This window comes from Muscardinus avellanarius (assembly GCF_963383645.1).
Source record: "Muscardinus avellanarius genome assembly, chromosome: 7".
Taxonomy (NCBI): Eukaryota; Metazoa; Chordata; class Mammalia; order Rodentia; family Gliridae; genus Muscardinus; species Muscardinus avellanarius.
The window spans coordinates 23,981,365-23,999,362 of NC_137793.1; the positions used below are offsets into that span (position 1 = coordinate 23,981,365).

The 17,998-nt window shown below is 53.9% G+C and overlaps 1 protein-coding gene across 3 annotated transcripts in view; it reads left to right on the plus strand.

The window, feature by feature from the left end:
- Positions 1-17,616, plus strand: part of NEURL1B (neuralized E3 ubiquitin protein ligase 1B) — a gene marked incomplete at both ends in the record, with an annotated part of 28,152 nt that extends 10,536 nt beyond the window's left edge. Inside the window, 4 exons of one of the 3 annotated variants that reach the window (XM_080699446.1) lie at positions 5,650-6,195; positions 14,019-14,723; positions 16,964-17,086; positions 17,372-17,616. In XM_080699446.1, coding sequence (XP_080555572.1) covers positions 5,650-6,195; positions 14,019-14,723; positions 16,964-17,086; positions 17,372-17,616 — 1,619 coding nt within the window. The remainder of the gene's footprint in view (positions 1-5,649; positions 6,196-14,018; positions 14,724-16,963; positions 17,087-17,371) is intronic. The other 2 variants (XM_080699448.1, XM_080699447.1) reach the window with 2 other exon arrangements.
- Positions 17,617-17,998: the final 382 nt, after the last annotated feature.

The window sequence follows — 17,998 nt, forward strand, 5'->3', positions numbered from 1 at the left end:
TGGCGGCAAGGGGCTTACCCACTGGCTGGACTCAAATGAGGGCAGTGGAGGTGGGCTGGGTACCTGCTGTGGGCCAGGGTTTCTGCTAGGCGCTCGCTCTGTGCTCGTGGCCTACCAGCGGTCTGGGGTGGGGTCTGAGGTCACACACCACTCACAGATGATGAACCACAGCTTCCAGAGGGGAACTGACTTCCTCAAGGGCCCTCAGACCAGTTAGCAGCCAGGCACAGTGTGTACTCATACCTGTGAAGTAAACCATGCCTCTCAGGAGCCATCCTTGGGCTCACCCATCTCCCAGAACAACCTGGCCCAAGCTGGGCATGGCGGCAGAGTCCCCTTCTCCCTACCCATCTGTAGACACTTGTCATGGGCCTCTAAAACCTCTACCCACTCATGTATAGCAAGGGCATTGTCCCTTTTTTGGGGAAGGGGTACTGAAGATTGAACCCAGGGCATTCTACCATTCTATTTTTTTATTCTGAAACTGGGTCTCGCCAAGTTACTGAGGGTCCTGTTAACTTGCTGAGGCTGGCTTCGAACCTGCGATTCTCCTGTCCCAGCCTCCCAAATACCAGGATATTGCAGGGATGCACCACCATGCTCAGCTAAGGGCGCTGTTCTTTTTACCAAGTGCCCCCCAACTGCTGGAGCAGCAGGTTACCAAGGGGTTGAGGCTGGAGCTGGCTCCTCCTCCTCCTCCTCCTCCTCCTCCCCCTCTTGTTTCTCTTCCTCCTCCTGGGAACCAGAGGGCAGCTGCTGGGTCCCATCTCTCAGGACTCCCTTACCTGACTGGTCTTTGCAGTCCCTGGACCTGGTGCCTGGCTGAAAGACGATGGGCACTCATAGATCATAGATAGTACCCTACGTACTGGGTCAGCCTTTGTGGGAGGAGAGGAATATGGGGTGGGTTCCTGGCATGGTTTGGGGGGCCTCTTCCTGGCCAGTCCCTAGAAATGGAATATTTAATCTGGATCCGGTGCCCCTGGCTGAGAACCTGTGCCCCAAAGAGGCAGCCACTTAGGGGGTGGGGGGTGGCTGACATGATCAGTAGGTGGAGACAGTGGGACCCTTGGTCCAAGGCTGGGGGCCACGTGGGCCGTGTGTGTGGAGTCAGAAAAGAAAGGACCGTGCACAGAATCAGATAAGTTAGAGGAAGGAGCTGGTCCTGCTCAGCCCTTCTGCAGTAAGGAGGGCGGGCATCGGGCTGGGCAGCACTGGTCTGGGTCTCCCGGGCTGAGCTCACATCTCAGCAGACGCGCTTTGGCTGTCTGTTGGAGCATTGCTTTTCTTCTTGAAAATGGGGCAGTATTCCTGCGGTAAAGGTTCATTTTGAGAACTGGACTGTCCAGCGCTGGACATGGCAAGCAGAGGGGCCCAGAAGCAGTTCTCTCACAGGGTCAGGGCTGCAGCTATGAAAACTACAACTAGAAATATGGTTGGAGTTGGGGGTGTGAGCCGGGGAGCCACGGGGCCAGCAGAGTCTTCTCTTTCCCACACATTCAATCATGTGGCTGTCGTTTGTTGCAGTAGTTTAAATGATGAATTTCAGGTTTCCTAGGGGGCAGGGGGTGTGACATCTCCAGGCTGGGATGGTCCACGAGGCCCTCTGTGTCCACCTCCACATTTTCGTTCCTGGTAGGAACCACTTTCTCTGCACTGAGCTAAACGCAGATGTCGGCATGCAATTTGGGGATTGCTTATTGTTGTTCGTTTATTTTAAGCCTCTTCAATTCGTGTAAATAACACATCCTCAGAAATGTTTTCACTCTGGTTTTCTTTATCACCCGTCAGGGCTCTGGCCTCAGAGAGGAGGGGGAATAGAATGTTTATCCCTCATTCCCCGGAGGAAGTCGGATCATATAATCAGAATTAGACAAATATGTAAACTTCACTTGGGCGTGCTTTATCCTAACGTATAGCTGGGTTAGCAGGAATGTCCCCTTATAGTCACAGGCAGTGGGTCTCCCACCCCAGGATTCCTTTACGTTCTGCCACAACTCTGAAGGAACATCTGCTCAGGATCCCTGAGCTGCTTTGTCAGGAAACTCTGATGGGAAAGAAGATTGGGAAGCAGACCTGGAAAGGGAAGGGGCGATCGAAACCATCAGATATGGTTGGCCCCTGTCCTTCAGGGCTCAGAAGGGCTTTTGATCTGCGGGCATATTAATGTTTCCTGGAGAATTTACCAGCCGGAAGGGACCTTGGCCTGTTGGACACTGGAGGAAGTTATTAGTTCAGAAGCGGCGTGGCTGGTGCAAGGCCACTGTGTGGGTGGGGACGCGGCCTCTGCCACCCCCATGCCTCTGCCGATGGCTCATACCGGGCAGCCTCGTTTGGAATTTTGTCTTCTGAAACCCCTTCCAGGCCAGCCCGTCCTCTTGTCCCTGTGGTCCCAGAGGTGGCCAGCAGGGTCCCTAGCACCTCTCCTCCTGAAGTCATAGCTTCCTCTTGATCATGCTGCGCACAGGAGTCCTGGGCCTCTCCGCTGCAGCACCCTGGCCCCTTAGCCCCGCAGAGCAGCAGCCGCCCAGCCTCAGCGCGCTATGCCACATCCGCCTACACTTTGCCCTCCTGTAGATCTCAGCTCCTGCCCCTGCCTGTTGGGCTCCCCGCTGCCCCCCCAAGACCCAGCCTGGTGCCGGTACCCAGCACCTGCCCTCCCCCAGGCCTGTCAGCTGAGGGGAGACTCGGCTCCCCACGAGGTCAGCACACAGGTGACCTGCAGGGCAGGGGGTGTGGAGTGCATGGACATTGGCCGGCTGCCCTCCTGTGCCAGCCTGGTGCCCCCAGGCCTGCGGGTCATGGAGGGAGCTGACAGGCACCTGCCCATATCTCTGCCCAGCCCTTCGCTCATCCCATGGTAGTTCCTAAAGGGCAGAGTAGGGCAAGGTGGCTATAAAGTCTGGAAGTCATGCACACCTGGCTTCAATCCCAGCTCTGACTTTAGTGAAACCAGCTGTGAGGCTTTCGGCAAACACCTCAACCTCTCTGAAAATCCATTTCTTCATTCACATGATGGGGTGGGTAACAGTGATCCTTACCTGTGAGGATCAGGTGAGGAAGTGCGTGGCAAATGACTGCCCGGGGCGAGTGTCCCTTGTAAATTTACGCAGTTATGGGGACAGAAAGCCAGGGCCTCTGGAGGTGGCTTGGCCAGCCCTTGGGCAGGAGCAATCTCTGAGATTCCCTTGCATCAGGGTAGCCGGCCAGAAAAGCCCACAAACGCTTTCCTGCCTGACCCCAACTGACCTTGACTTGGGCCGTCCCTTCTCCATGGAGGCCACTGCCCATCTGTGGGCCGGCCGGGCTGGAGAAGGGCCCGAGCCCCTCCTGCTGGGCACGGGGTGGGCGAGGACAAAGCCCCTGCCCCCCCCACACACACTTGGCTTCCCTTCCAGCGTGTGTAATAGAACCCGGATCCCAAGGCCATATCCATTGGTCGAATTTGAGCATCCCAGCAGGTGCACTGAATGCTTACCCTTTCTCTCTGGAAGAACTAGTTAAAGCCTCCAGATCTCTACAGCCTTCAAGACGCATCCAGAATCCGACCCTCCCTCTCTCCGCCTTTATGGTCCCCCATACGGAGCTGCTGTCATCTCTGCCTGGGGGTCACTCAGCAGGCGCGTCCAGCCCCCGCCCCTGGTGCACCGCACACCCCGGGCCTGAGCAGTCTTACCACTGCGCCGCTCCGAACCTCATGTGTCAGCTCACTCAGACTAACACAATCGAATTAAAAACCCAAAGAACAGCTACAGGACCGTGCCCACCCCGCCACCAGGCTCTCACCTCATTTCCATCTACTGCCCTGTCTCCTCACACCATTCAGGCTGCTGGCTCCTTGTTCGCTGGTCACACCTCCGAGCCTCGCACGTGCTGTTCCCTCTCCTTGGACTGCTCTCCTCCAGACACCTCCATGGCTCCCTCTTTCACTTTCTTTAGGTCTCTCCCTGCAGGTCCCCCATCTGTAGACCCTCCCTGCAAATCCCAAGGTCACGCCCTCTCTGCCCCTCTTCCGTGCTGCATTTTTCTCTAAATTGCATCTCACCAGGCAGAGTGCCTTACTCGTTGGCGGACTTGGCCTGTGGGAATGTCAGCCCCATCCGTGTGGGCGCCCCGTCGGATGGGGACTGCTGCCTGCCCAGCGCCTCTCCTGGAGGCTGGCACGTTCCAGCCATTCTCTTAGCGTTTGTCAAGTGACTGAATAACTGAGCTCCCTGCGGTTCTTTTCCTAATGTGGGGCCTTGGCTTTGTTCCTTGGAGATTGTCTCCCGTGGGTCAGCCGTTTCTGTTTGAAGAGGGGCCGCCCAGCTTTCCTGTACAACTTCCTCCCTCCGGGGCTGGAGCATCCTTCCTGCCACTTTCTCCTGCCCTAGGTCCCATCGCCTCAGCTCCAGCTGAACTCACCACCTTCCCGAGTGGAGCATGGCACGGCTGCGGCTGGGCAGGGGCGGGTGGTTCTCATGGTGGCCTCTCCTCCCCCGGGGTGCTGTTCTTAACATCCTGAGCTCACCCACCTGCCCCTCCTGGGAACAGCACCAGGTGGGAGGAGGAGCCGCAGGGGGCGGAGCTGACTCCCACTCAACATTGTGCCCCCTGGGTTCATGAGCAATGGCCAGTTTCTCCGAAAGGAGGCCACCCAAGGACTCCCAGGTCCTTCAGCACAGAATTTCCTTAGAGAGGAACCCTCAAAGGCATATGTTCTATAAAAGCCGACTTGCTCACAAAGAATGCCTTGTTTGGTGTTCTGTGTGTCAGGGGAACCTCTGTAATATCAGATTATTAGGGGCCTATTACACACTTACTTTGCGTGCCAGCTAGTATTTAGGGACTTAATCTTTTAGCAGCTGTGTAAATTAAGGAAAGCCCCCATCTCAGAGGCAAGAAAACAGGCTGGAAAAAGGACAGGGTCGTATCCATATCACTCAGCTGAGAAGCATCACAGAGCCTGGAGTCCAGGCTGCCACAGGGATCTCAAGAGAACAGACGCCTTCTGGGCCTGGGTCTGACTTGCCTTTGAATAAGAATTGCACAGAGGAAAACAGCCAGACACCTTCAGGCCTCCCCAGGCCTCCAGGGTCTGTGTTGCCTTTGGAGGGACTCTGCAGCCCAGTGGTGGTCCTGGGAGGAAGATTCTAGATTTGGGGGAATCTGATGTGAATGGAGAAGGCATTTGACCTTTGGCTGCCTGTCATGCTGAGCTCCGTGGGGCTGGCAGCCTGAGCAGAAGGGTGCTTGTACTTATCTTGGGCCATTAAGCATCTGTTTGCCCATCTATGAAACAGGCACAGTGGCTTTGTAGTGGCAGGGATTTGGGGGTGGCCTCCCTTTGATCTAGCCTGGAACCTTTTAACACAGACACCATTATGCATCTGTTTGCTTATCTGTGAAGAGGGTAGTCAAAGCGACTGGGGGTGGCTTCCCTTTGGTCTAGCCTAGAACCTCCTAAAGTTTACCAGTCTAAGATGAGTTTTTTTTTTTTTTTGAAGATTTAAAGAAGTTTATTAAAAGATAGAAATACAGAAAATAGAAATACAGCTCCATACCAGACTGGCATGGAGGGGTGACTCGAAATGAATATACCCTAAGATGAGATTTAAGAGGAAATGGTTTTCACAGGAGCCCAGGCCTGACGTCCATTCTCTCTTGCAGACTCCAGCCCTCCTGCGCGCCTGCTGACCACCCGGCCATGCTGTGGCCCCGGACCCGAGCGGCGTGCTCTCCTGGGCGAGGCGCCGCGCTTCCATGCGCAGGCCAAGGGCAAGAACGTGCGCCTGGACGGCCACTCCCGCCGGGCCACGAGGCGCAACAGCTTCTGCAATGGCGTCACCTTCACGCAGAGGCCCATCCGGCTGTACGAGCAGGTGCGGCTGCGCCTGGTGGCCGTGCGGCCCGGCTGGAGCGGCGCGCTGCGCTTCGGCTTCACGGCACACGACCCATCGCTCATGAGCGCGCAGGACATCCCCAAGTACGCCTGCCCCGACCTGGTCACGCGGCCCGGCTACTGGGCCAAGGCGCTGCCCGAGAACCTGGCCCTGCGCGACACGGTGCTGGCGTACTGGGCCGACCGCCACGGCCGCGTCTTCTACAGCGTCAACGACGGCGACCCGGTGCTCTTCCACTGCGGCGTGGCCGTGGGCGGCCCTCTCTGGGCGCTCATCGACGTGTACGGCATCACGGATGAGGTGCAGCTGCTCGGTAGGTACCAGCGAGGACCCACGTGGCGCTTCCTCCTCGCGCGCTCCTCCGGGGAGGGCTCGCCGGCCAGGGGCCCTTCAAGTCTTAACTCTCTTCACAACCACCCGCCCTCCCCGCTGTGCAGAGGGGAAACTGAGGCGGAGAGAGGCCAATTGCTGGGGCTGGAGGAGCAGGTGGCCCCAGGGTCCGTGCTGAGACCAGCTGCCGCCTTTTCTTCCTCCTCCCTGGGTGCTGATCATTCCTTTGCTCTCTTGATGATTTACTCACTGGCACATGACCTGCACAGGAATTCATTCCAGCGCTCACCTCCGTGGCTCGCCATCCGTTCATTCACTCCCCCGCAGACAAACTTACCCTGGTCCTCGGGAGCCTCGGGATCCACTGGGGAGGCAGAGAGGGAGCCCTGGCGGGGGCATCTCTAGGGGCCAAAGTTCACTGCCTTTATCTCAAGACCATATATTTACATGGCAGGTTGGAGAGGCAGGTCTAGAACAGAGGTCTCTGTGATGCCCCACTTCTGCTTTTAACCACCCAGAAGTTTTGCGTGTTCTTACTTTTAAGGGGAAGGGGGTGTCAGAGCCTGGTTGCATGGGGGAAATTGTGTGTGTGTCTGTGTGTGTGTGTGTGTGTGTGTGTGTGTGTGTGTGTGTGTATAGACACATATTTGGGCATAGAAGGGGATATTTTTTAATTGAGGCAAAACTCACCTAGCAGGATAGTAACCATTTCAAAGCATACAAATGAGTGGACTTCAGTTAGCAACCACCATCTCTGTCTAGTTCCAAAACATTTAATTCTCCCCTCAACACACGCAGGGATGCCTACTCCATTAAGTAGCCATTCCCTGTTCTCCCCTCCTGTAGCCCCCGGCAATCGCTTATCTACTCTCTGATTGAGACCTTAGCCCCTGAACCTACAGACTGCACCTGAACCAACCAGCCTTGGTCTCTGGGGAGAAAGAAGGGCGAATAGGTTTTTCAGGTGTAGTCATAGCCCTGTATGTAATTTACCTGTAATGAAATGCACACATCTAAAGACGGTGGGGTTTTGGTGGATTTTTGCATCTGTCTGTAAGCCCAGAAGCTTCCTGCCTTACATGGACATTTTAACCTTGTGCCCACCAAGGCACAAGCTTCCAGTTGGGCATGGTCGTGTGTGCTTATATTCTCAGTACTGAGACAGGGGGATCACAGGCTCCAGGACAGCCTCAGCAAGCAGTGAGACTTTCATCCACCTGGTGACACCTGTTTCAAAATTAAATTAAAAAAAAATAGGACTGGTGTAGCTCAGAGGTAGAATGTCCTTGGATTCAGTCCCGAGTACCGCAAAAAAGAAAAAGAAAAAAAAGAAAAGAAAAGAAAAACGAAAAGAAGCCGGGCGTGGTGGCGCACGCTTGTAATCCCCGCGCTTGGGAGGCAGAGACAGGAGGATCGCACAGGTTCGAAGCCAGCCGCGCGCACTGGCTTAGGAGACCCTGTTTCCAAATAAAAAATATAAAAACAGGTCTGGGAGTGTAGCCCGGAGGTAGAAGGGCTTCCAGGAATCCCAGTACCACCAAAAAAAAAAAAAAAAAAGAAAGAAAGAAAGAAAGAAAGAAAAAATAAATAAAAGAAAAAAGAAAAACAAAAAGAAAAAAAGAAAGAAAAGAAAATGCAGGCTTTGGAACCCTCCCAGTTCTCCCATTACTCTTTGTTTCTGTATAACTGGAAGCAGCCATGCCCCACCCACATCTCCCTGCTCATTCACCACCCACATTGCCAGGTCACAGACAGGAACTCACAGCCCTCTGGAACCAGCACAGGTGGGTTAGGATCTTTAAAAAGTACAAATTGGATGCAGCCTTTGATGACTTACTGAGGCTGAGTAAAACCGGGAACATACAGACGTCCCCCAGCCTCATTCATTTGCTGATCCAGCAAAACTCCCTGGAAGCCCTGCCCTGTTGTGACCCGAGGGCAAGGAGGGGAGGGGTCCACACCACACTCAGGGTGCAGAGCACCTGAGAGCCTCTGCTTCCTTATCTGCAAGCAGTCCTTGGACTGTGTTAATTGGTGGAAAGTATCTGGCACAGGTGTCGTAGGACAGTGATTGTAACTAATAAAGGGGAGAGGAGATCAGAAGGAATTCGATTTTTGGATCAGGGATCATGGGCAAACTTCACTTCCTTCTTATGTCTACGAGTTGAGAGAGCGGGGAAGTGTGTGCGAGAAGAGCACTTGTATTGATTTTACAATCAGAAAGAGCAATGAAGTTATTTTCCTCAATAAAAATTATATGAGATAATGACGGGGAAGTTTCTGGAATGTGATTGAGGCTCAATAAATGTTGAATTCCGGACTAGAGGAAAAGCAAGTTGACATTGGTTACACCCAGGTGACGATACATATGTTTTCTTTTTTTTCTCCCAAGTTAACAATGATTTGTGGGAGTTAAAATCAGAAGAAAGCAAGGCAGGCAGGATTTAGCCTGATTTAGAGCAAACAGCAAGACGTAACTGAGGACAGCCCAGGATGAAGCATCCTGAGAACCTCAGAAGTCCTCCCCGCCTTCCCGATCCTCCCCCTCTTTCCCAAAATATAATTCCCAGAAGAACTTGGCTTCCCAGCGATGGTGTCCAGATGATCGGGAGCACGGGGGGCTCCTGTCCATCACCAGGAAAAAGGAGGTGACCTGGTGCCTTTAGAGAGTCTCAGCTGTGAAATTCTGGACTAGAACCCCCCTAGGACCCTTCTTCCTTCCCTCACCTCTCAGACCTCACCTGAGACCCTGCTGGATAAAGCCCGAAAAGCAGAATCCCAAGATGGCATCTGGGTAGCGTAGCCAAATGTCACAAATAAAAATACTGAACACCCAGTTAAATTTGAATTTAAGATAAACAATGAAAAATATTTAACATGAGCACGTCTCAGGCAGTATTCGGAACATACTCATGTGAGGGGGGTGTGTTTATATGAACTTCAAGTGTAACTAGACATTCTTCAGCAACCCTTGTCTGACGGACGCCCCTTTCCATATTACAGGGCAGGTGTCCTTTAATTGTCCCAGAACTTGAGCCAAAGTTAGTGTCAGAAATCAAAAGGGATTCATGGGCCCACATAGTGTTTGCATGGTGGAGCTGTGTCTTGCCCACTGTCCTCCCACACGGAGGTCCAGCTGCAGCAGAGGGCAGGACCCTGGGCACCCTGATTAGGCAAAGGATCCAGGGTTCTGAGGAGGGGTGTGCCCACCTGGCCAGGAAGTGGCAGAGACACCCGTAGACACCAGGTGTCTCAGCTGCACGTCGTCGTGACCCCTGGGGCACTCTGAAAAGCCCTCTTCTCAGGCTACACCCACCCACCACTCTGGGGGTGGCTCCCAGGCCCCCATTTCCTTAGATGACCCCAGGGTGTGGCCAGGATTGTGACCCACAGAGCCCCTTGCATGGATGCACACTTGCTCTCTCCCTGCCTCCCTGCCAGGATGCGTGGGTCCCGAGTGCAGTCCCCCAGACCCCTCGTCCAAGGCATGGCCTGGTCATTGGGCCACGAAAGCCACGGATCCCATCACCCAAAGGTGGAACTCCCCTGGTGTCGTGTCCCCCTGTTGCACAGCTGCAGGATCAGTGTCCTCTCAGTCTGTACATCTCAGGGATGGCTTGCAGAGAGGGAAATGAGGCTCACATTTGCTGAGTGACACTGGCATCCCACCGGACTCTTCCTTCCCCCCAGGATGCACTGAACATTGTAGGGCTCAGTCAAGCTTGGCTGAGTAGATTAGATTTTTTGCCTCATCTCTCTGGCCAGGTGGGACAGGAGTGGCCAGCGTCAGCCCTGCTGTCCCTTCTCTGCCTAGGCAGACTGAACAAGCAGCGCCAACCCAAGCCACAGCACTGCAGACCAGACAGCAAGGAAGCTTAGCCATGCTCCTGGCCTTCGGGTCTTGGCTTATCACCGTCACAGGCCCTTTCTGGTCCCTCTCAGCCCCTTTCCCATCAGTCTCCCTGTGCACCCTCTTCAAGAACCCTGTCGCTTCCTGAGAGCTCAGCCCACCTCTCAGACTCTTGGAGTCCCCACTGAAATGTGCCCACATCCCGGGGCCGCATGGCATGGTGGTTCCTGGTGGCACCCGTTGGGGTCTGGTGCAAGATGGCTTCATGGGAGTCTGCCCCCCACTGGGATGGGAGCTCTTTTAACCTAGGAGCTGAGCCTGTCTACCCGCCTCTGTTCACCCGGCAGCACTTTCCCTATGCCAGGGAGCCCTACACTTTGTGGAATAAATGAATGGACGAATAATGATCAGAATCGTCATGGTTTGCGCACCTGCGTGCCATGTTCTGTGTTACACTCATAAGAGTAACTTAACCCCCACACTTGGGTGTCGGAGTTTCCACTATTATTCTACTGTTTAGCTAAGAGGCTGAGGCTCCTGGAGGTGAAATGACTTAGCTGAGACCACAAGGCCAGATCTGTCCCCAACGCCAGCCTGCTCTCGGGTATGGTACACCGGGGCCCAGGCCACTGGGTGGAGCCTCTGGGGGCAAGAAGGAGGGGTGCTGGGGGTGGCGGCAGAGGCGGGAGGGGGCCCAGAGCAGGCAGGTCCAGCTGAGCTGAGCCAGCTTGAGTCTTGGCTTGCAGGACACCCAGAAATGGGGCCAGAGGTCCTGGGAGAGGGCTCCAAGAGGCTCCCAGGATCGTCACTTATCTAAAATGTCTTTCCAAAGACAGTCCTTGTTTTATTCTTTTGTACACTTTTGCTTTCTGATTACAAAATCAATATATAGTCAATAAAAAAATGAGAAGATCAGAAAACCATAAAGAAAGAAATTTCCGCCCAGTGATAGCTGCCCTCACCTGACGTCTCCCTTCCCAGGTATCTCCTACACCTTCATTCCCTGCGTGTGCTGTGTGTCCATTTCTCACAAAATTAGAATCTAATCATATATTCTGTTCCATATTCTCTTTTGTTCACTTAGTGTTATATCAGGGGTGTTTCCCATATGGTTAACTATGAATTGAGAAATGCTTAAAAATATGCATTGATGTTTTTCTAATAAAAATTTGCAGCAAGCATGTTTATTGTAGAAAAATAGATAATGCCAGAAAATCAAAAGAAAGTCATAATCTAACCCCCAAGAGATCATTACCATTGACATTTTCTTACATTTCCTTCCAGAACTTGATTTCCTATGTATGTAAATAAAATGATATAGGCACAAGTATGCTCTTTTAAAGAACCAAATTTGAAAGCTGGGCGTGGTGGCGCACGCTTGAAATCCTAGCATTCGGGAGGCTGAGACGGGAGGATCACGGTTCTCAGACAGCTTCAGCTACTTAGTGAGGCCCTCCGCAACTTAGCGAGATCCTGTTTCAAAATAAAGAATAAGCCGGGCATGGTAGCACACACTTGTAATTCCAATGCTGGGAGGCTGAGACAGGAGGAATTGCGCAGGTTCGAAGCCAGCCTTAGCTACTTAGGCTCTCAGCAACTTAGTGAGAACCTGTTTCCAAATAAAGTATAAAAAATAGGTCTGGGAGTATAGTGCAAAGGTAGAAAAGCTCCTGGGTTCCACCCTCAGTACCACAAAAATAAATAAATAAAATAAAATAAAGAATAAAAATAGGGGAGGGGGTATAGCTCGTGGTCAAATGCCCCTGGGTTTCATCACCAGACCCAAAAAAAAAAAAAAAAAAAAGAACCAAATTTGAAATCCCATTTCTTCCCTCGGGCTATAGAGGGGAAAATATCCTTTAAGACAAGGTACGTATGCAGAGCCCAAGCCAGGAGCTGAGAGTGGCAAGGAGGCCACCTTGGGTCCCTGGTGAAGGGGGATCAAATTCCTCAAGTAAAGGGCGGCTCTGACCCTGTTGCTTGAGCTTCCAGGAGATGCTGTGAGCCAGTTTAAGTGGAAGGTGTCTAGGGCCTGCACATCAGACCCTCACTGGGGCCTAGGGTGGGCAAACAGTTTTTTAAAAATTTTTATTATTAGGATTTGCTTGTATATTTGGAAAACTAAGAAAGGAGGTTTCTTTCCCCATAATACAAACTACAGAATGACAACATTTAACAAAGTCTTGGCTTAGAGGGGCTAGGCTTAAAATGTTCAGAAATACTTTTTCTTGTTTATGTATTATGGTTAAAGAATATTTTTATCACTAGAAAAATCTTCAATATATTTTGTTGTGTCATAATAGGAATGGAAACCAGGAGTGCTCTACCATGAGCTTCACTCCAGGCCTTTTTATATTTTAATTTGAGATAGGGTCTCATTAAGTTGCTGAGCCCCCCCCCTGCCCACCCAGAAATGGGGATTGAACCCAGGGGCATTCTATCTCCAAGCTATATCCCTCAGCCCTATTTTTTATTCTTTATTTTGAAACAGGGTCTCACTAAGTTGCAGAGGTTCTTACTAAGCTTCTGATGCTGACCTTGAACCTGCAATCCTCCTGTCTCAGCCTCCCAAGTATCAGGATCACAAGCATGCACCACCAAGACCAGCCAGTTGCTGAGCCTTGAACTTATCCTGTCTCTGCTTCCCAAGTACTGGGATTACAAGTGTGGCCACCCCATCTGGCTGTTCAAAATATCTTCATGGCTGTTTCTTTCTCTGATTGCTTTGTTATTTAGAGTGGTGGTCAGTGACCCCATTCATTCATTCATTCATTCAGTAAACTAATAATAAAAGCTACTTGCCCAGCACTCCATTAAGCCCTGAAGATGGGGTGGTGGGCAGACTGGCCTAGCCCCTGCCCTCTAGGGACTCACATCCTAGTTAAGGAGACAGAAAATAATACAGCAATCAAAGCAGAAGGAAGACCTGTGCTATCTGAATGATACTGTATTTACTATGTTTTTTTCTTTAGTACTGGGGATGGAACTCAGGGGCATTCTACCTCCAAACTACATCCCCAGCTCTATTTCTTATTCTTTATTTTGAAACAGTGTCTCACTGAGTTGCAAAGGGCTTCACTAAGTAGCTGAGGCTGTATGCGAACTGCATCCTCCTGTCTCAGCCTCCCCAGTGCTGGGATTATAAGCATGCGCCATCACGCCCGGCTTTTATGTTTTCTTTTCTTTTTTAAACCATAACGTTAAGAACATTCATCTTTCATAGCACCAAAAACTACTCAAAAGTATTTTCACAACCGACTTTTTAAAAACTTCCTCTTGGTTTTCTTTTCTATAGAATGCCATCAGTCTCTTGTGAAGACCTTATATATCCCATGCTTGCGGGCGGAGGCCTGGTGCCTGGCAGCCTGGTTTCAGGCCCCAGAGCCGTACACCTCTGGCCATGCTCCCTCCTGCTCTGCACTGAAGCCCCCTCCTCTGCTAAGCTCCTGTAGTAACAGGACCTACCCCTCAGGGGTCCCTGTAAGGATTAAGTAAGATCAGGTGTGAAAGGAGCTTCAGCTAGCCCCTGTCACCTGCTGAGGCCTATGTTGCACTGGAGAGATAGACAATAAAGGATTTTCAAACGCCCCTTAAATGCTCAAGTGTATGGAAACCTCTGAAGGGAGGGAGGGAAGAGGGAAGGAAGGAGGGAAGGAAGGAGATAAAGAAGGGAGATAGCAGGGAAGAGGAGGAGAGTGGAGAGAAAGGGGGGAGGAGGGAGAGAAGAAGGGGAGAAGAGGGAGGAGGGATGGAGGAAAAGGAGGGGGCAGGAAAAGGCCCCGGAGGGCTGCAGTAAGGAGCCATCCACAGAGCAGAGGATGTCACAGAAAGCGAGGGCTCTACACAACCCATTCTGAGCCCCGTGGTCATTGAGTGAGTGTAGGGCCAGGGGGCCGGAGAGCCTGGGCCGGCGCGGGGGAGGCCGGCCTCACTCCTCTGTCTGTCTGTCCCCGCAGAGAGCGCCTTCGCGGACACGCTGCCGCCTGCGCGCCTGGGCCAGGCCCGCTTCAGCGCCTGCCTGCCGCCGGGCAGCCACGACACGGCCAACCTGGATAACAACGAGCTGGAGAACAGCCAGGTGGTGGCCAAGCTGGGCCACCTGGCGCTGGGCCGCGCCGCGGGGCCCCCGGCCGCCGACGTCCCGTGCGCGCCCCGCGAGCGCCCGCGCCCCGCGTCCTCGCCCGCGCTGCTGGAGGCCGACCTGCGCTTCCACGCCACGCGCGGCCCCGACGTGAGCCTGTCCGCCGACCGCAGGGTGGCCTGCGCGCCCCGGCCCGACGGCGGCCGCTCGCTGGTGTTCTGCGAGCGCCCGCTGCGGCCCGGCGACAGCCTGCTGGTGGAGGTGGGCCGGCCCGGGCTGGCCGCCCCGGGCGCGCTGGCCTTCGGCATCACCTCGTGCGACCCGGGCGCGCTGCGGCCGGCCGAGCTGCCCGCAGACCCCGACGCGCTGCTGGACCGTAAGGAGTACTGGGTGGTGGCGCGCGCCGGGCCCGTGCCCAGCGGCGGAGACGCGCTCAGCTTCACCCTGCGCCCCGGCGGGGACGTGCTGCTGGCCGTCAATGGGCGCCCGCGCGGCCGCCTGCTCTGCGTGGACACCTCGCAGCCTCTCTGGGCCTTCTTCGCCGTGCGCGGTGGCGCCGCCGGCCAGCTGCGTCTGCTCGGTGAGTCCCCAGCAGGAGACCCCAACCAGGGCCCCAGGATGCCGGTGAGCCCTGGACCACACTTGCTAAACCACCGGCCCAGATAGGTGGGTGGCGGGGCTTGGGACTTGGCAGGTCATATGTAATGGGTAAAAGGCCTGTGTGGTTTGTATGGCAGGTGTTAGGATGCGTTATATTAGGACTTTAACAAAAAAATACTTGAATGCCCAGGAAAAGTAAACTCAAGGGCACACGGGAGAGTGAATAAGAATGGCCCTGTGCCAGGCGTGGTGGCACACACCTGTAATCCCAGGGTTCTGCTAAGAGAAACACAGTTTGGAAGCCAATCTCAGCCACTTAGCAAGACCCTGTTGCAAAATAAAAAGTCAAAAAAGGGTTGGGGGTATAGCTCAGGTAGAATGCATCTGGATTCAGTCCCCGGTAGCTTGCGTGCGTGTGCGCGCACACACACACACACAACAGCGCTGTCCGCAGAAAGTGGAAAGGAGGCTTGAGTGGTCCTGTTTTGGCGAGATTCTTGCCTTTGCTTATGCTATAAATAAACACAGAGAACCCAGGGCAGGGCCGCAGAAGACAGGAAGCCCACCAGGCATGCAAGGAGGGCAGAGTCTGCACAGGTGCCCAGTGTTAGAATCGCGGCAGCCCAGAGCTTCCCTCCCGGCCAGGCAGGGTGAGAGCAATGGCCCCAGGAGGCTTCCTAGAGCGGACAGCACCGCTCTTGTGGTCTCAGTACCAAGTCCAAGAGCAGAAATAGCCAACCTTGCCTGCGTGACCTCATTTCATTTTATTCTCCCAATGACCCTGTGGAGTTGATATCATTATCTCCATCTACAGATAAGAGCTTCGAAGCCCAGAGAAATGAAATGACAGTCCCAGAGTCCCATGGCTAGCCAGCCAAGAAGGTGTCAGACAAATCTAGATTCTTCTGGGCCTCAGTTCCCTCTGTGTAGGAGTCATATGTGCACTGCAGGGCCTGTAGCTCTGTCTAAACAGCATGTCTGACGAGACTGAGTAGTGACAGCACCACTGTTGGTGTCTAAATGAAGGCCAAGAACGAGCAGGGTGCTGGGTGATTATTTAGTTGGATTTTGTATTTTTGAGAAACTTTCGGACGTCATTTCATCCTGACATGAATTGTCCAAGTCTCCTCTAGAGCTTTGCAAAAACTAAGCCCAGAGTCCTTCTCACCCCAACTCCCCAGACCTGCAGAATAGCCAGGGGGAGCACGAGTGGTCAGGAAGAGGAGAATGGACTACTGGAGACCAAGGACTGGTGCCCGGGCCCTGCCCAGACCAGCCGCAGGGCGGCATAACTGGTCATCTCTCTTTGAGTAGCTCAGAGGTGCTGCACCTCTCTCTCTTCATCCTCAGTAATAACCTATTATCTCAGTCGGCAGTGAGGCTGGGGGAGAACACTCATGCATGTTGACTATGACAGTGGTCACAGGCCTTGTAACAAAGTCCCATTCTAAATGCCCTGAGCAAGCCGGGCGTGGTGGCGCACGCTTTTAATCCCCGCGCTTGGGAGGCTGAGACAGGAGGATCCCACAGGTTCGAAGCCAGCCTCAGCTACTTAGTGAGGCTCTCAGCAACTTAGTGAGACCCTGTTTCCAATAAAATAGAAAATAGGTCTGGGATTATAGCCCGGAGGTAGAAAGCCTCTGGGTTCCACCCCCAGTACCACCAAAATAAAATAAGATAACTAACTAACTAAATAAATAAATGCCCTGAGCAAAAGGGGAATTGTGGACACACATACTCCAAAGTCTGGCAGTATATGGTGGATTCAGGAACAGCTGGACCTAGGTGTTGGGAGGATGTCATCGGGATTCCATCTCTCCAGCGCACAGCTGCATTTCTCACAGGCGGGCCCTTGCACAAGGTGGCTCCCGCCGTGCCAGGCTTACCTCACAGTGGAACGAGCCCTCTCTTTCCCAGCAGTTCTCTACAGCCACAGCATCGAGCCTCTGTGGCCTTATGTGGGTTATGTGTTCTTCCCTGAACCACCAGTGAAATCAAGAACAAAAGTCCTTGTTGGTCTGAGCTGGACCTGTGTCCCCAAAGAACATCCCAGCACTGTTTCTGAAATCAATGAGAATGGATGTCCACCTCAGTTGCCTCTGCTCCGGGGTCCTTAGCAGAACCCCAAGAGGCTCTTGCCCTCTCCCCGGGCGGCCAGGGAAGCACAGTGGGAAGCAGTGGGTGGCATCAGGTCCCTCACAGAGTGTGTTTGGGTCTCAGGTACCCTGCAGTCCAGTCCTGCGAGCACCACTCCATCCGGATCCTTCAGCGGCTCCCAGGATGACAGTGATTCGGATATGACCTTCAGCGTCAACCAGTCCTCCTCGTCAGAGTCGTCCCTGGGTAAGGAGGGGTGGGCCCAGCCCCTTTGCCAGTTTCCAGCACCCTTGGCCTTCTGGGGCTGAACAGGGTGGCTCCTTCTCAGCCCTCTGCTGAGCTTCACTGGGAGTGGGGAGGAGCTTAAGGACACAGCAACCCGAAAGGTGCTGATGGTGGCACCTTATCTTGACTTTATCCTGGCAGGATAGAAGGGTAGAAGGTCTAGTGTCTCTCCAGATGGCCAGTTCCGCCGTGGAAGCACCAACAGAATGCTCCACTTCTAACACTGACCCTGCTCTCCTCTCACAGTGACGGCCCCCAGCTCCCCGCTGAGCCCCCCGGTGTCCCCAGGCTCGTCCCCGCCAGAGCTGGCAGGCGGCAGGAACGGGGAGTGCACCGTGTGCTTTGACGGCGAGGTGGACACCGTCGTCTACACGTGCGGGCACATGTGCCTGTGCCACCACTGTGGCCAGCGCCTCAAGAGGCAGACCCAGGCATGCTGCCCCATCTGCCGGAGGCCCATCAAGGACGTCATCAAGATCTACAGGCCGTAGCCACCGGCCTGGCTGGAGCAAGGTCACCTTTCAAAGCCCCACTGGGCTAGGCGCCATGGTCCCTAGGGAGCCTGTGGGCAGCAGCCACTCTCTGAGGTGGGCGAGGTGTGACAGTGGTGGAAAGGAGGCCCTGGGGGCCAGGGCTGCCTCTGCCTCCAAAGTGCTTTGCCCCCAAGAGGCCAGCTCAGGAACTGCCTGGCGATCACCCCCGACCCTGGTGACCTTTCATCTGGAAAAGGGCGCCCTCTGTCTGTGCAGTGCTTCTTCCTGAGGTCGGGGTGTCTGCGGGGAGCCACCAAGGGCATCGGTGTGAGAGAGGGGAGAGCGCATGGGTGTTTTGTGCAGGGATCCTGGCAACAGGAGGCTGTTTAACATTAAGGAA